The sequence below is a fragment of the Tenrec ecaudatus genome, chromosome 12 (genome assembly GCF_050624435.1).
Source record: "Tenrec ecaudatus isolate mTenEca1 chromosome 12, mTenEca1.hap1, whole genome shotgun sequence".
NCBI classification, from domain to species: Eukaryota; Metazoa; Chordata; class Mammalia; order Afrosoricida; family Tenrecidae; genus Tenrec; species Tenrec ecaudatus.
The window spans coordinates 115,345,761-115,361,895 of NC_134541.1; the positions used below are offsets into that span (position 1 = coordinate 115,345,761).

Sequence of the window (16,135 nt, forward strand, 5' to 3'; positions counted from 1 at the left end):
CTGGGGTCTTAAAGGCTTGTCTTCGAACAAGCAGCCATCTAAGTGAGAAGTCCACTAAGTCCACATGGAAGAAGCACACCAACAGCAGCCACCGAAGGATTGTGAAGCATGTAACCCAAAGTTAAAGGCAGGGAATAGTACCAGAGCCTAAAGTCTGAGACTCTGATGTACAGAAAGCTATGGATGACAGGGGGAGCTCAAGTTGCACTGGGGGAACTCTACAGGAAATAAGCCTCTGGTGAACTCCCTCGATCCACAAATGAGGGGTAGGAGGAAAGTGGTCACTAAATGGAGAGCATTGGTGAGTTGAGTATAGAAGGTCAAAGGCAGAAGCCTGACAGGAACACTTAAAACTTGTGTCAGTAAATTCCCCCCAGGATGCATACTGGACCTGATCTGGTTTCCAAAATCTTATGTATTTGGGGGTTGTATTATTTGATTCGATATTTGATTTTACATATTGGGGGGATCTCAGGAGTGTTCTGTCATTGGGGGGGGTCACCCTCTTGATGTTGCAGTATATTTTTTTGTGTGTTTTGATTGAGAAGCAGGAGTGATGAACCCATAGAGTTATAAATGGAATAAGGGATTTTGGGGGGGAGGAGAGGGCCATAGAGGGATTGGCAGGGTAAAGGGGTGATGATGTCAAGGGGTCTATATAGAAAAAGAATTGCTACCACTGATTGTGGTAGCAAATGTACAATTTTGCTGGACATGCTGGAACTATGGAATGATTTAATATATGTATTTATCCCATTAATAAAAAGAATTCCCCTCTTTTTTTGTACATTAAAAAATCATTTTATTGGGGGCTCTTACAGTTATTACAATCCATCCATCCATCCATCCATCCATGTGTCAAGCACATTTGTACATATGTTGCTGCCATCAATTAAAAAAACATTTTCTTTCTACTTGAGCCCTTGCTTTAGCTCATACCCCACCCCCATGAACACTTGATAACTTATACATTTTTTTCATGTCTTACTTCAACCACTGTCTCCCTTCACCCACTCATTTTTCTGTTATCCATCCCCCTGGGAGGGGGTTATATGTAGATCATATAACTGTACCCTGACCCTTCTGGTATTGCTACTCTCATGATTGGTCCTTAGGAGTTTATCTGTCCTGGATTCCCTGTGTTGTGAGCTCTGACCTGTACCAGCATACATGCTCTGGTCTAACCAGATTTGTAAGATAGAATTGGGGTCATGATAGTTGGAGGGAGGAAGTATTAAAGAATTAGAGGAAATGTGTATGTTTTGTTGGTGCTTTTCTGCTCCCAGACTGGCTCATCTCTTCCTTGTGACCCTTCTGTGAGGGTATGTCCAACTTTCTACAGATGGGCTTTGGGTCTGTACTCCACACTCCCCTCATTCACAATGATATGATTTGTGTTCTTGGTCTTTGATGCCTGATACCTGACTCAATCAACACCTCATGATCACACAGGCTGGTGTGCTTCTTCCATGTGGGCTTTGTTCCTTCTCAGCTAAATGCCTGCTTGTTTATCTTCAAGCCTTTAAGACTCCAGATGCTATATCTTTTGATAGCTGGGCACCTTAGCTTTCTTCATCAAATTTACTTATACACCCATTTTGTCTTCAGTGATCATGTTGGGAAGGTGAGCATCACAGAATGCTGGGTTATTAGACCAAAGTGTTCTTGGATTGAGGGAGTACTTGAGTAGAGGCCCAATGTCTGACTCATGTCTTAATAATTAACATATAAACATATGTACATAGATCAATTTCCCTATATTATATATAAATACATTTACATATGTACATGCCTGTATTTAGACCTCTATAAATGTCATTTACCTCCTAGTTCTTTACTCTACTTCCTTTTCCTTTCCTCCTGTCCCACTATCATGTTCAGCCTTCATTTGGGTTTCACTAATTCCTCTTGGCTGCAATGCCCTTGATCAAACCCCACCAGGCATCCTATGCCCTCCTTGCCATCAATTTTAGATCACTTGTTGAAATTCCCATTTTACATGTGTAAAAATTAGGTCTTAGAAGAGAGACAGAAAGTAAAGCCAAGTTAGGGAAAGGAAAAACCTGAAAAGCAGTTGCTATAAAGTCAACTTGTACTAATGGCGATCAGAGTCTAACTTTGCTTCATGTTCCCTAAGGTATTCAAAGGCGACTTTTTTCACAAGTAGCATGCCAGAGTTTTCTTTCTTGGTACATTCAAACACTCCACTCTCTGGTTAGCAAGTTATTTGTTTGTATCATCCAGGGTCAATGGAGGGAATTAAAAAACTCATTGCCCTCTAGTGATAACAACTCACAATGGCCCTATACAAGAGGGTAGAATTGCTTTGGTGGGTTTCTGAGACTGTAACTCTTTAGAGGAGTAGAAAGCCTTATCTTTCCCTTGCGGAGACAGCTGGTGGATTCTACGGGTTCAAACTGCTGACCTTGTGGATAGCAGCCCAACATGTAACCCACTATACCATCAGGGCTCTAAAGAGAGGGAAAAAACTCACTGCCATCATGTCGATTCTGACTCATAGAGACCTCTTTAGGACAGGGTATAACTGACGCTGTGGGTTTCCAAGACTGTAACTCTTTATGGGAGGAAAGTCAAGTCTTTCTCCCAGAGTGACTGGTGGTTTCGAACTGCTGACCTGGCAGTTAGCAGTCAAGTGCACTAAATCATGTTTTGAGAAATTGGTAGCAATTGTTTACAAAGAAAATTTTTATAAAAGATCCAGGGCTCTATCAAAAAGATATAGCGTCTGGGGTCTTAAAGGCTTGAAGGCAAACAAGCGGCCATCTAGCTTGGAAGCAACAAAGCCCACAGAGAAGAAGCACACGGCCTAAGCGAATACAAGGTGTTGAATGGACCAGGTAGCAGACACCAAGGAACAAAAACCATCATTGTGTGATCACCTTCCTCACATAAACGCTGAAGATGAAATGGGGAACTGATAAAACTGATCAACATAAAATTCCCCCCAAAGGGATGAACAACAGAAACATGGGTGAAGAGAGACATTGGACTCTAAGATATGAAAATAGCAATAATTTATCATTTATCAATGGTTCATGAGGTAGAGGGAGGGGGGGAAAAAGGTGATCCAAGGGCTCAAGTAGAAAGAAAATGTTTTGAAAATGATGATGGCAACATATGCACAAATGTGCTAGATACAATTGATGTATGGATTGTTATAAAAGCTGTAACAGCCCCCAATAAAATGATGAAAAAAGAAAAGAATGTCAGTTAATTTTCATTAGCCTTTACTCATCATTGAAATGTTTCTAACCAATGATACCAGTCACAGGCCACTCATGTTTATCCGGTGACCTCTTTCAGGTATTTCATCTTTCATAGGTGAACATGAATATTAAATGTTAATTTATTCTTTAATAATAATAAAAAGATCCACGGCTTTTACTCTCTTTTAGAATGTTTTCCTTTTCTTCTTGAACATCATTTTCCACTAAGTTGTAAAGGGCAAGGAGAAATAATTTTGGCTTAAGGAGCCCTGGTGGTGTACTGGTTATGGATTGGGCTGCTAACTGCAAGGTCAGCAGTTAAAACCAGCAGATGCTCCCAGGGAGAGAGGCAGGGCTTTCCCTTAAAGTGTTAGAGTCAAAATAAATAAATAAAATAAAGAGTTACGCTCTCGGAAACTCAGAGCCAGGTCTATCTTACCCTACAGGGTGGCTGTGAGCCGGCAGACTGTATGGAAGGGAGAATTTTGGTTTGCTTCAGTGTTGTAGGAGGCCTGGTGGCATAAGCTTTGAGTTGAACTAACCTCAAGGTCAGCAGTTCCAACCTCCCAGCCGCTCTGCTGAAGAAAGAGGAAGCTTTTTGCTCTGGGAAAGATGTGCCGCCTGGGAAATCCATGGGGATGCTTTTACTCTGTGAAATTTACTCAATGGCAGTGAGGTGTGTGTGTGTGTGTGTGTGTCTGTGTGAATGTTGTGTGCTCTCGAACAATGAAAGAGTTTATCTCTATACAGATAAATAAAACATGGTCATTTTTAGGAATTTCTCGGAATGGGGTGGCTTCGGACTCTTGGGAGATGTTTACTATACTGTCACTGTAGAGGCCCTTAAGACTACATCTCCCAGCGTGCACCGCGTTTGCTAGGAAGTCTACCTTCTCTATCATTGGACGAGTACTCGTAACCCGGAGCGCAATGCACCCCGGGATTATAGTTTTTCGGTAGATTCGTCCAGTACAACGGTTGGCTCAGCCAACACCGGAAGTGCCCGCCCTACGAAGGTGGAGCCCGAACCGTGGCGGCGGCGGTTGCCAGGAGCCCGCGTTGCCGCCAGAGACCCGTAATATGGCGGGGAGGAGGAGGAGAAGGAGGCGGTGGACCGAACTGTGCTCTGTCAGTACCACTTGAGCCTTGCGGACGAGGCCCGAAGTGAGGGAGGAAAACCGACGGGAGTGACAGGTAGCAGGTGTGTGTGTGACCCTCAGCGGGGCGGGGCGTGCGTGGCGCAGGGGCGACCCGCGAGGTGGAACTGGCACCCTCGGGGGCTGGGGGCAGGTGCGGGGCTCCGGGGCCGCGAGCCCCAGCCGGGGGTCCGGATGTGCCAGGCTGCAGCTCGGGAGCGGGACCGGCGGCCGCGGGCGCGCAGGTGATGCTCGGGTGCTGCCACCGCCTGGTGGGCCTTTGGGAGCTCCGCGGAGGAGCTGGGCGAGATGGGTGGGTGAGGAGGGGGCTGGGCTGCGGGCAGAAGCCCCCGGTAGATCCACGCCACCCTCCGCAGCCCGGCGCCGGAGGGCCACCTCCTGTTAGCGAGACTGCCGGGGCCGAGTCTTTTCCGTGGGCGCTGGGGGAGGAGGGGCTCCCAGGGGTTGCTGGCCATTTTTGAACGCGGTCATCGCCGCCCAAGGCCCGAGGAGCGGGTGCTATTAACACTACCTTTCCGACTCTCGCGCCCCGAACAGGAGGGTAATAAAACAGCTAAATTTCAAGATTGACCTGATCCTGCGAGGGGGTACCCGCCCGTTGGTTTTCTTATCTGCTTGTCGTGGGCCCCCACGCCCCATTCTGGCATGAGGACTGGCGCCTGGACCTGGGTTTGATGGGCTGGAAACGGGTCGCCCTCTGCACGTTTTCTAAGTGACATTTGAATCTGCCCAGGAACCAAACACAGACCACCCCCTCTTCTCCACTCCCATTTCTTAAAGCTTTCTGATACCCTGCACTGTGAGAATTGCCCTACATTCGTGGTCTCTGAATTCTCACTAAGTCCCTAGATTTGAGAGAGACTAATGATCCTATTTACAAATGAGGAAACTGAGGCCTGGGGATGGTAAAGTGACTTGTAGACAGTGGGTACCTGAATGAGAAACCTCCTCATTGTCACCTGGATGTGAGACACCTGGTAACTTCTCAGTTCCTCTTGGTAACGAGTGGGTGGGGACAAACCCCGGTTTGGACCCTATTGGATGGGTCTCCCAAGGGAGAACTGGGGCCAACTGCCTTATGCCATATGAGGTTATAAATGGGGATCACAAGTGTTTGCCATCGACAAACGCTCAGGAAATCTAATTTGTACCCACTTTGGCGAGACAGGGGTTTTATTAGTCGATTGTGCTAAATTGGATGCCCAAGCCTCAGAGGACAAAATGGGCTGTGGGGGGGAGGGGGGGCAACCACAGTTCAGGAACATTCTATATTCCCTAGTTCATGAGCCCCTCTCCTGGTTCCTCACTGGCTGAGGACTGTGGGGTTAACAATCTTGTTCCTTAATTTAAAGTTTCTACCTCTGGGGAGCCCTGGTGGTGTAATGGTTGCGTTGAGTTGAGATCAACATAGTGGGCAGTTTGAAACCACAGGGGCTTTTGTGCGCCCATAAACAATTGCAGTCTTGGAAAGGACGGGGTCGCTGTGAGTCCGCATTGACACTGGCAGTGAGTGAGTGAGCTCTCTGGGGAATCTTCCCCTACCTCGATTAATCCAATTCACTTGATATTATTCCCCTCATCAGCTTGTGCTCTGACTCCTTGGTAAGCTGGCTTTTTATTCCCTTAATTGCTGAAGGTGGAGCAATTTGGGATTTATTTTTCCTAACAATATGGTCAAAGGACTGCTGGATGGGTAAACAAACAGCTGGGATGTGAAACACCAGGCCGCCTGTACTTGCTCCTTCTGCCACTCTCCATTCCTATTCCTTACTCTTTTGGGGTAGCACTGATGAGCGGTGAGTGGAGTCTCGAGTCTATGGCGTTTGCCAAGAAGCTAGCTCTCTTGGAGAAGGGTCAGTAGTCCTGTGTGGTATAAAGAGAGAAGACAAGGCATGTCTGAACTTGTTGCAGCTGGTCATTGAAATGGACCAGTAATGCCTGATGCTAAAGTATAGGGCAGTAGATTTGTGGTTGGGTGGCCTTGGAGTCAAACGCTCTCTTAAAATAAAACTTGGCTGACTGTTAATTGTGGTGTGAGAAACATTGTGCCCTCCTGCTTAATCATATGGTAAGACCTGCTAACTTTTAAAATGGTTAACTTTTAGTGTAGAGGTAGCATGCAATAGGGTCAACCATGCAACTGTTGTTAAGTGCCGTCCAGTCAGCTCCGACTCAGTGAACCCCTGCACCACAGCAGGAAGCCCTGCCCAGTCCTGCACCGTGCACACAATCGCTGTTCTACTTCAGTGTGGCAGCCCCAGTGGCAGCCCATCCGTTCTGTTTTGTGTTGCCCCTCTACTGTAGCAAGCATGCTGTCTTTCTCCAAGGACTGATCTCTCCTGATAACATGTCCAAAGTACCATGAGAATAGAGCCTCACCATCCCTCATTTCTAAGGAACATTTTGGTTATGCCTCTTCCAAGACAGATTTATACTTTTTTTTTTAACAATTTATTGGGGCTCATACAATTCTTATCACAGTTCATACATATACATACATCAATTGTATAAAGCACAGACAGATTTATACTTTCAATATTCTCTTCCAGTACCATGATTCAAATGCATCAATTCTTTTTCAGTCTTATTCATTGTCCAGCGTCCACATGCATATTAGGCAATTGAAAATACTGTGACTTGGGGCAGGCACACCTTAGTCCTCAAAGTAACATCCTTGCTTTTCAGAATTTTAAAGAGGCCTTGTGCAGCAGATTTACCTACTGCATTTTGATCTCTTGACTGCTGCTTCCATGAGCATTGACAATGTATCCAAGCAAGAAGAAACGCTTCAATCTTTTCTCCATTTATCATGATTGTTGCCTGTTGGTGCAGTTGTGAGCATTTTGTTTTCTTGTACTGAGTTGTAGTGCATACTGAAGGCTTCAGGAAGGGCTGCAAGCCCTCATTTTCAGCAAGCAAGGTTGTGTCATCTGCACGTTGCAGGTGGTTAAGAGAATAGCCTTCCTTCAACCCTGATGCTGGCTCCTTCGTACAGGCCTGCTTCTCTGATTATGCGCTCAGCATCAGTTTGAGCAACCGTGAGGCACATCCTTCTTCTTCTTAAACCAGGAAGTAATCCCTTGTTCTAGCTGCAGTTGTGCAGGTAGAGCAAGGGAGCCACACACAGGTTCCCTGTGAGCACAATGAACTCCCACCCCATGGCTCTACTGTCTCGAAATTCCCTTCCTCTTCATGGTTGTTATCTTTCTTCTTTTAAAAAAACCATTTTAATTGGGGGCTCGTACAACTCTGATCACAATCCATCCACCCATCCATTGTGTCAAGCACATTTGTACATTTGTTACCATCATCCTCAAAACATTTGCTTTCTACTTGAGTCCTTGATATCAGCTCCTCATCTTCCCCTCCCTCCCAGCCATCCCCCCAAGCTTTTATTTTTTTTCTTTCTGTCTCTTCACTGACCTTATTGTGTGAACGAATTATCCCATTTTATTTACTCCATCTTCTACTTAGTGAGGTGAACAAGACTGAGGATGCACCTCTGCTTGTGGAGCTAATATTTGGGTGGAGGAAGAGAGACAAAACCCAAGGAAAAATTGGAATAATTTCAGATGGTGGTGCGTACTATGGGCCCTGAGAAAGAGCAGGGCACTGTGACAGTGACCGAGGCACGCACGTAGGGAGAGGCAGCCTCTGAGGAGGCGAGAGCTGCACGGAGGCTGAAGCCACCAGTCATGCTCTAGCGTCACTTGGTAGTTTCTGTATTCTCTAAATCTGTACCTTTATTTGAATGTTTAATAGATGGCTGTGTGCAGTTAATTATGGTCTACTAATAGTCTGTTACTATGTCAACACATGTAATATATTATTATTGCTTAAGGGACATGGATTTAACTTTATAAAGGAATGAAGTATATTTATATGATGCTGTTAAGTAAGATATCAACCATTACTATGAAGTATTTAATTTCTTTAAATTTCCTCATTCTTTAAAATAGAATTACATGCTTTGCTCGAGTTTACAAAAGATTATATTAATTGTGTGGAGAATCTATTTAAGTTCCCTAGTAACTCAGTGTTTATGCACTTGACTGTTAACCTAGAGATTGGTGGTTCAAACCTGCCAGCTGGTCTGTAGGAGAAAGATGCTTCTTTAAAGATTTGCTGTCTTGGGGACCCTGTGGAGCCATTCTATTCTGTCCTATAGGGTCACTATGAGTTAGAATCAATTTAACTACATTTACTGTGTTAAAAATATTTGAAATGTTTTATCAAAAATGGGACCATTTGAATTACTGTCATGTCTTTGTTGGTGGTGCATAATTTTGGTTGTTAAGGTATCTTAACATGGGTTTTAATCTAGACAAATACAGTAAGATAACTTGTTTTGGTTTCCCCCCCCTTTTTAACAGTTTTATTGGCACATAATCCATATATTATACAACTACTTTTTGTTTTATGAGCATAAGCTTGCAAAATCTCATTCCTACTCTAGGGAACCATTCATTTTAAACTTAAATCCCATTTTGCATAAGATGAACATATAAATAATTACAGTCGATGGGTGAAAGCTTGCAAAGCATCTTACTTTTTTAGAATTTTAGCATATTTCTGAATATGCTTTTTCTTCATTTCTAATTGAGCTGTAATTTATCCCTACCACCGTAGTGTAACTCAAAGTGATTTGAGGCCTAAGACAAAATCATATTTTAATTGTTATACATTCCATATCATGAAGTAAATGTCCTGCCTTCTCTCCCTTTTTTGTTAGCTTGCTGTTATTAAAGAAATACTATGGTATTATGTTTTCTGGCTTCCATACCTTTGCTAGCTATGATTTAGATATCTTCTTATTTTTCCCTTGCTTATTTGAAAGAACCAGTACCACACATGTAATGCCATGCAAATAGGCAATAAGATTTAATGCTTGCTAGACATGAGTTTGGTTTTGGTTTGAGACAAATGAATATGGTGGCTGATCCTTCCTGGTTCCCTGTATTTTCAGTACCAGAATCATTGCTTCCTAGGCATTGTGAAATTCATGGACTTTTTATTTCTGATAGTCTGGCTATGTTCTTACTGGTCAAAAACATACATCTACTCATCATTTGTCATTTGCACTTATTTCTGTAGTAAAAACTCTCACTATTGCGTGTTCAATGACCTATGTCTGGCAGTAACAAACACTGAGTGGTTAAGGTTATGTGTCAATCTGCCTGGATCATGATCCTCAGTTATGAGTAGTTATGTAATGAGGTAATCTGCTTCCATTTTTGTAATCTCATGTGATCATTCTCCATTTTAACAATGCTAATTTTTGTATAACCACATGGTCTTTGGAACCTAACCATGTCAATGAATGAGAAGTGGGTATAGTTTAAATGTTGTTTCAGTTAGGAAAAAAGAAAGTGAAGGTGAGCCACACGTGGATGAAGTCTCGGGTGAGTCCCCTCTGACCAGAGGGGAATAGCTTTGCTGTCATGCAGGGCACATTGGAAAGTGGATTTCGGCAGATGCAGTTTGGTTAAAACTTAACATCTTATCATCTCCATCGCCCTTTTGACCTATTTTGAAGTTGTTCTAATTTTTAATATTTTCTGCTTTTCGACTGAAGTTTTTCTCTATTTTAGTTTGTTAGTGTTGTTAGCTTTTTTGTTTCTTTGTTTTTGTATGTTTCTCACTATGTGAAATCCAGGATGGGCGACTCTATAGACAGTAAGTAACTGGACTGATGGTTTCCTAAGGGTGTGGCAAGGGAGGCTGGGGGGTGAGGGGAGATGGCGTGCTAATAATAGGGGGTACAAGAAAGAAGAAAATGTTCTAAAACTGAGTGTGCTAATGATTATACAATTCTTCTTGATTTGTTTGATGTTTTGAGCTGTATGATATGTAGATTATGTGCAAATAAAACTGTTTAGAAACAGAAGAGAGAAGTAGGCATAATAAAGTCAGTGGATTGGAAGTCCCAGTGCTCCATGGGATGGGGCTGTCTACTCCCATAAAGAGTCACTGTCTGGGAAACCCACAGGGGCAGTTCTCTCCTGTTGGCGTCGACTGTATGGCAGTGAATTTGGTTTTCAGGTTTGGTCTCTGACCAAGTCTATTAGTGTTCAGGAGTCAAAATATATTCTTAGGATCAAAAATTAATTTGTGTTTGGTTACAAAATAGCTTTGCCTTTGTTGCTAAGTCCTATTAAAGTCTACTATTCTTTTTAGAATCTAAGTGGAGTGAAGTAGCATAGAATTGTTTCCTTTAAGGAGGTTTTATTTTACTGTGATGTTCCTAATACTTTTCTAAGCTAGTCATCTTCAAAATCAGATTTACATCACAGTGTTGAGAACTATTTTAACAGGTTACCTGGGTCTTGAGGTACTTTCTTATTCCCAAGAATTAGCTCCTAATCAGGGAAACAATGTAAAGAATTGAAAATTTGAGGAATATTTCAGTGTTTTACAAGATGGCCAAATAATTAAGATCTGTTTTGCTCAGCACATTAAAAAAAATTCCCTCTTGTAGTGTGATTGTGGGAAAATGGAGGAGTATGAGAAGTTCTGTGAGAAAAGTCTCGCCAAAATCCAGGAAGCGTCACTATGCAGGGAGAACTTTCTACCTGTGCAGTCGGAAAGCATCTCGCTAATTCGCTTTCATGGAGTGGCTGTCCTTTCTCCATTGGTGAGTAAAGCATCTGCTTTTCTGATGATTTATGTGGAACATGTTATTTGAAAAATGTCGATTGAAGCCCCACTTTCTCTCCCCCCTCCTCCAGGCCTTTGAGGACTCTTGGGTGCATAGTGCATTATGTGTTGGTCTGCTACCCTTTCCGCTCCAAAGGAGGAAGACAAGGCTTTGTACTCCCATAAAGAGTTACCATCTCAGAAGCCCCAGGGGCAGTTCTACTCCGTCCTGTAGGAGCTCCAGGAGTCAGAATTGACTTGATGGCAGTGAGATTGGTTTTGGAAGTAGCCTTTGTTTTTCATGTGTACCACATGTGTTTTAGTTTAAAGGCTATAGGGTGACGGTGAAAGCATGACCAGAGCTCTGGAGGCATGCTCAGGCTCAAACTGTAGTCTCCCTCCAGCCTCATTCTCCCCGTCTGTCACTGTGGTACCACCTAGGCGGAATTCTCAGACTGGGGAAGCTTTGCCCATGGGAGAGCATGGGAACTGTGAAGTAGAGTGACTGACCCACATTAAACATACCAGCGATGCTGGAAACACCTGTCATGGAGATGACCCTGACTCAGAGTGACTCGACAGGACAGGGTAGAATATAGGGTTTCCCAAGCTGTCAATCTCTATGGGAGCAGACTGCTACAGCTACAGCTCTCTGCCTTAGACCCGGCTGGTGGCTTCCAACCACCCGTTTTTTGGTTAGCAGCCTAACTCTTAGTGCAGTCACTACCAAGCCTCCCTAATATATTAAAATATTCCTACAAGTCAGTAAAGGAACTAATATAAAAGTGGCTGAAAAACATAAATAAGCAGTTCACAAAACAATCAAATAAAGGCTTATAAACATTTAAAAAGATAGGTAACCTTTATTCATACTTAAAGAATTGTAAAGATAAACAAAAATGACTCTGCATTTTTTCCTTCCTAGATTGGCAGAGAACAAATACCATTCCTTAGGTTGTGGGTGAAAAGGGAGGCACTTTTGCTGAGAAGATAAGTTGATACTATTTTTGAGTTTGCATAACCTTTGACTCAGCAATTCCATTTTGGGGAATTTGACAAATCACTTCACTGTACATGAACTGGCCCATCTTCTAGATGCATACACACCAATCCAATGAATCAGTTCTAAATGGCCGGGTTGCCGAGCTGTGACCATGGCTGTGTGTGGAGCATGTGCTCCGAGACGCTGAGGAGAAGTGGGTGTGGACCAGGCTCTGGAGCCTGGGGTCTGGAGTTTGAACCATTTATTTCTCATGGTGATGATTAAATTATTCTGACATTTCTTTGCTTTTTAGAAGCTGAAAATTAATTCTAAAAGTTTTATTAGATTTATTAGGTTAAGCATTTTTGGCAAGGATTCTTTTGAGAGGATCCTACATACTTCATATTAAATTAAATCAGACCTAACACAGTGCCCAGTTATCCCTCTGTTAATGATGCTTAGTTATGGTGGTGATTAACAGATGCCTCTTTACAGGTAGACACTTTCTCTTTTTGATTAGCAAGTAAACTGTGAAATGATCTTTTGCATCATGCAAGTAAACTAAAAATTTAGAACAATAGTTTGATACAATATTTGATGATATGTTGCTTAATGAATTTAATCTGGACCAAAATGTTTGAGTGTGTTGTTTATGGTCTTTAATTCCATTATCCATTGCTCTGCAGTTGATTTTGATTCATAGTGACCCTATTAGTTACTACTTAATTAATAAGCAAGATGATGGCCCTAGATCCACGCATTTATGTTGTGTTTAGTAGGTGAATATTGCAGTTTAGGAGTAATTTTATTATGTGACATGTTATTCCATTTGTGTAAATCGAAAATAATCTTCCTACCTCCTTACGGCCGTGATTAAATTTCCAGGAAGTTGAATCCATTATAAAAAGATTGCTTGGAAGCCTTTGATTAATTGGATCCATTTTATTTTTATAGTTGAGTACAATGAAAAGGAGCAAAGACTACATTGTCTTTTTGGAGGCAAATCACATATGTTTCTTTTACCCTAAACTTTCAGGCCTTTTTCCTTTTTGTGCGTCTGGCAGCAGAGTAATTTAATTGTGCACTGATTAGAAGATTCAGAGTTGAAGATGTTGCTGCATGGAAAGCTCAGCAGCTCACAGCAGAGCTAATTGTAGTTCTTTCATTTTAGAACATTTGATAATTTAACAGCCCTCCCTTTCTTCAATGCTCCCATTTTTCCCAATTCATAGTATTTGTGTACCGTGAAATTCCCGGATCTTCAATGTTGTAGCTCCACGAGATTTGCTACGTGGCCTGCACCTGATAACTCCCAGTCCGCAGAGCATTTCCTCGACACAGATCCCTCATGCTCACCTCTGTCAATCTCTCACCTTTCAGCAATTGTTCCAGTTTCTTTCACTGTAGTCTAGCTTTGTCGATTGCATATAGTCTTAAACTTTCTTATTAAAAGCTTCCTGTTTTGAGGATGGTTTTAGCATTGAGCAGTAAGTGCATATTATATTTTACAGCTTAACATTGACAGACAAAAGGAGATGCAACAGGAAAAGCAGAAAGCACTTGATGTAGAAGCAAGAAAGCAGGTGAATAGGAAGAAGGCTTTATTAACTCGTGTCCAAGAGATTCTTGAAAATGTCCAGGTGTGTCATTTAAGCTCTTTCAGATTGTAATTTTAAAATGTATAAGAATGTTTGTCTTAAGTATTGCTAGCACCTCCAGAGTATATTTGTACTGGTTAGTTACCAGTACATTTAACTGCTAAGTTTGAAAGCTTCATAATTTGTGATATTTCAGTTACTCCAAAGAAAATTCACTTGCTTGTTAGTAACACAGAGTACTTGAATCAGAGGGTGTTTAGACAATGGAGACATGCACTGAATACAACGGCTTATTGTCTGCTTCGTATGACTCTAAAAACATTGCATTTGTGGTCACAAAATGGTGGAATTGACCATTGTAATTTATCCCTAAACTATCAGATTATGGACTAAATGGCCTTATTCTCATTCTCAGTAAATAACTGCCCCCATGTTTTGTTTTGTTTAATGACAATTACACTCTTAGATGAACAAATACAATTTAGATTAGACAAATAGAATTCCCTAGATCCAAATGTAAATCATTTAAGCAGACCTACACCTTTTGCACTTATGTTTGCTTAGCCTAGTTTAAATATATATAAACAATTTCAAGGTCTGGGTCATTTTATACTAAAAAGAAAAAGGAATTCATTCGGTTGAACAAATAATAATTTCTACTATTACCAATAGTACTGTTTTGCTAGTTCCATATTTTCTTTTCATAATCTTAGAGACTTGTGATTTATCTGATTTATACCATGAAACACATGTGTAATGAACCTTAGAATATTTCTTACTGGCTTCCATTTGTCTGTGTTGTAGGAATAATTTTATTTTGTTAAATTTAATTACTATCCATATTAAAATTAAAAAATATATAACCCAGAGCTCTAATTTTACAATAAGAGGTAGATGCTTTCACAGCAAATCTTTCCCATTATTCAAATAAAAATGGCATAGCTTTATTTTTTGAGGAAGCTAAGAAATCTTCAACTACCATATATACTTGTGGATAAGCCAAAATTTTCAGCCCATTTTTAATGCAGTTTTGTAGTAATAAAAATTAGGTCCCTCAGCTAATATTCGGGTCGGCTTATACTCAAGTATATACAGTAATAAAATTATTGTTGAGGAGAAGTAGAGTACGGAGTGGAGACCCAAAGTCCATCCATAGACAGTGGGACATCCCTCACAGAAAGGTTACAAGGAAGGGATGAGTCAACCAGAGCACCACATAGCACTGATGAAACACACACTATTCCTCTGGTTCCTTGAGGCTTTCTCACCCCCCACTGTCATGACCCCAGCCCTGCCTTTGACTCCGGGCTAGACTGACTAGAGTATGTACACAGGTACAGATAAGAGTTCATGACACACAGAATCCAGGTCAGATATGGGAGTAGGGATACCAGGAGGGTAGGGGAAAGGTGGGGGGAGGAGGGGAGGAAGGGGAAACCATTAGCAATGATCGACACATAACCACCCCCCACCCTCCCAGGGGAAGAACAACAGAAACTGTGGGGGAAGGGAGACAGCAGTCAGTGTAAAATATGAAAATAATAATAATGTATCACGGAGTCACGAGGGTGGGAGGGAAGGAAAAAAGAGTAGTTGATACCAAGGTCTCAAATAAAAAGTAAATGTTTAGAATATAATGATGGCAACATATGTACAAATATGCTTGATATAATTGATGTATGGATTGTTATAAGAGCTGTAAGAGCCCCCAATACAATGATTTTTTTATGTAATACTTTTATTGGGGGCTCTTACATCTTTATTATAATTCATACATTCATCCATTGTGTCAAGCACATTTGTACATGTGTTGCCATCATCATTTTCAAAGCATTTTCTTTCTACTTGAGCCCTTGGTATCAGCTCCTCAATGCACTCCCCTCCGCCCTCCCTCCCTCATGGACCCTTGATAAGTTATAGATTATTATTTTCACATCTTACATAATCCTCTGTCATCCTTCACCCACTTTTCTGTTGTTCGTCTCCCTGGGAGGGGGTTATATGTCGATCCTTGCGATGGATTCCCCCTTTCCCCCCCCACCTTCCCCTAATCCTCCTGGTTTCTCTACTCTTATTGTTGGCCCTGAGGGGTTTATCTAGCATGGATTCCCTGTGTTGTGGACTCTTATCAGTAGCAGTGACTTAATTATAAAGATAGAAAAATTTTATGTAATGTAAATAGCTTTCTAACTAAGGTGTTTTACATCTAAAACCTGTGATTCTGTGATAAATTAAAAAAAAACATATAACAGCATATTTTAGTAATATAAAAATTATAGCTGCTCAATATAAAAATGTAAAATATTTTAAGCTAAAGAATGATTTTTAAAAAAGAATGATTTTTTTTTCTTAAACCTATGAACATGTCCACGGTTTTCATGCATGTGTTCTTGTTTGGTTTATTGTGGTCCGGAGGTAGTAACTAAGCTTATTCACGTTGTTGTATTGTTTACTGAGTAGCACCTGGAAACCATTATATGGCTTGGGATTTGAAAAGTGAAACAGGCGTGCCATATATAGCCTACGGGGGAAAAA

The 16,135-nt window shown here is 41.7% G+C and overlaps 1 protein-coding gene across 4 annotated transcripts in view; it reads left to right on the forward strand.

Moving 5' to 3' along the window:
* The first annotated feature begins 4,233 nt into the window (after window positions 1-4,233).
* Window positions 4,234-16,135, forward strand: part of CCP110 (centriolar coiled-coil protein 110) — a 31,355-nt gene continuing 19,453 nt past the window's right edge. For 2 of the 4 annotated variants that reach the window (XM_075564569.1, XM_075564572.1), the window contains exons 1-3: window positions 4,234-4,428; window positions 10,863-11,018; window positions 13,514-13,642. In XM_075564569.1, coding sequence (XP_075420684.1) covers window positions 10,878-11,018; window positions 13,514-13,642 — 270 coding nt within the window. In that variant the 5' untranslated portion in view covers window positions 4,234-4,428; window positions 10,863-10,877. Of the gene's footprint in view, window positions 4,429-4,589; window positions 4,609-10,862; window positions 11,019-13,513; window positions 13,643-16,135 lie in introns of those variants that run through there. The other 2 variants (XM_075564570.1, XM_075564571.1) reach the window with 2 other exon arrangements.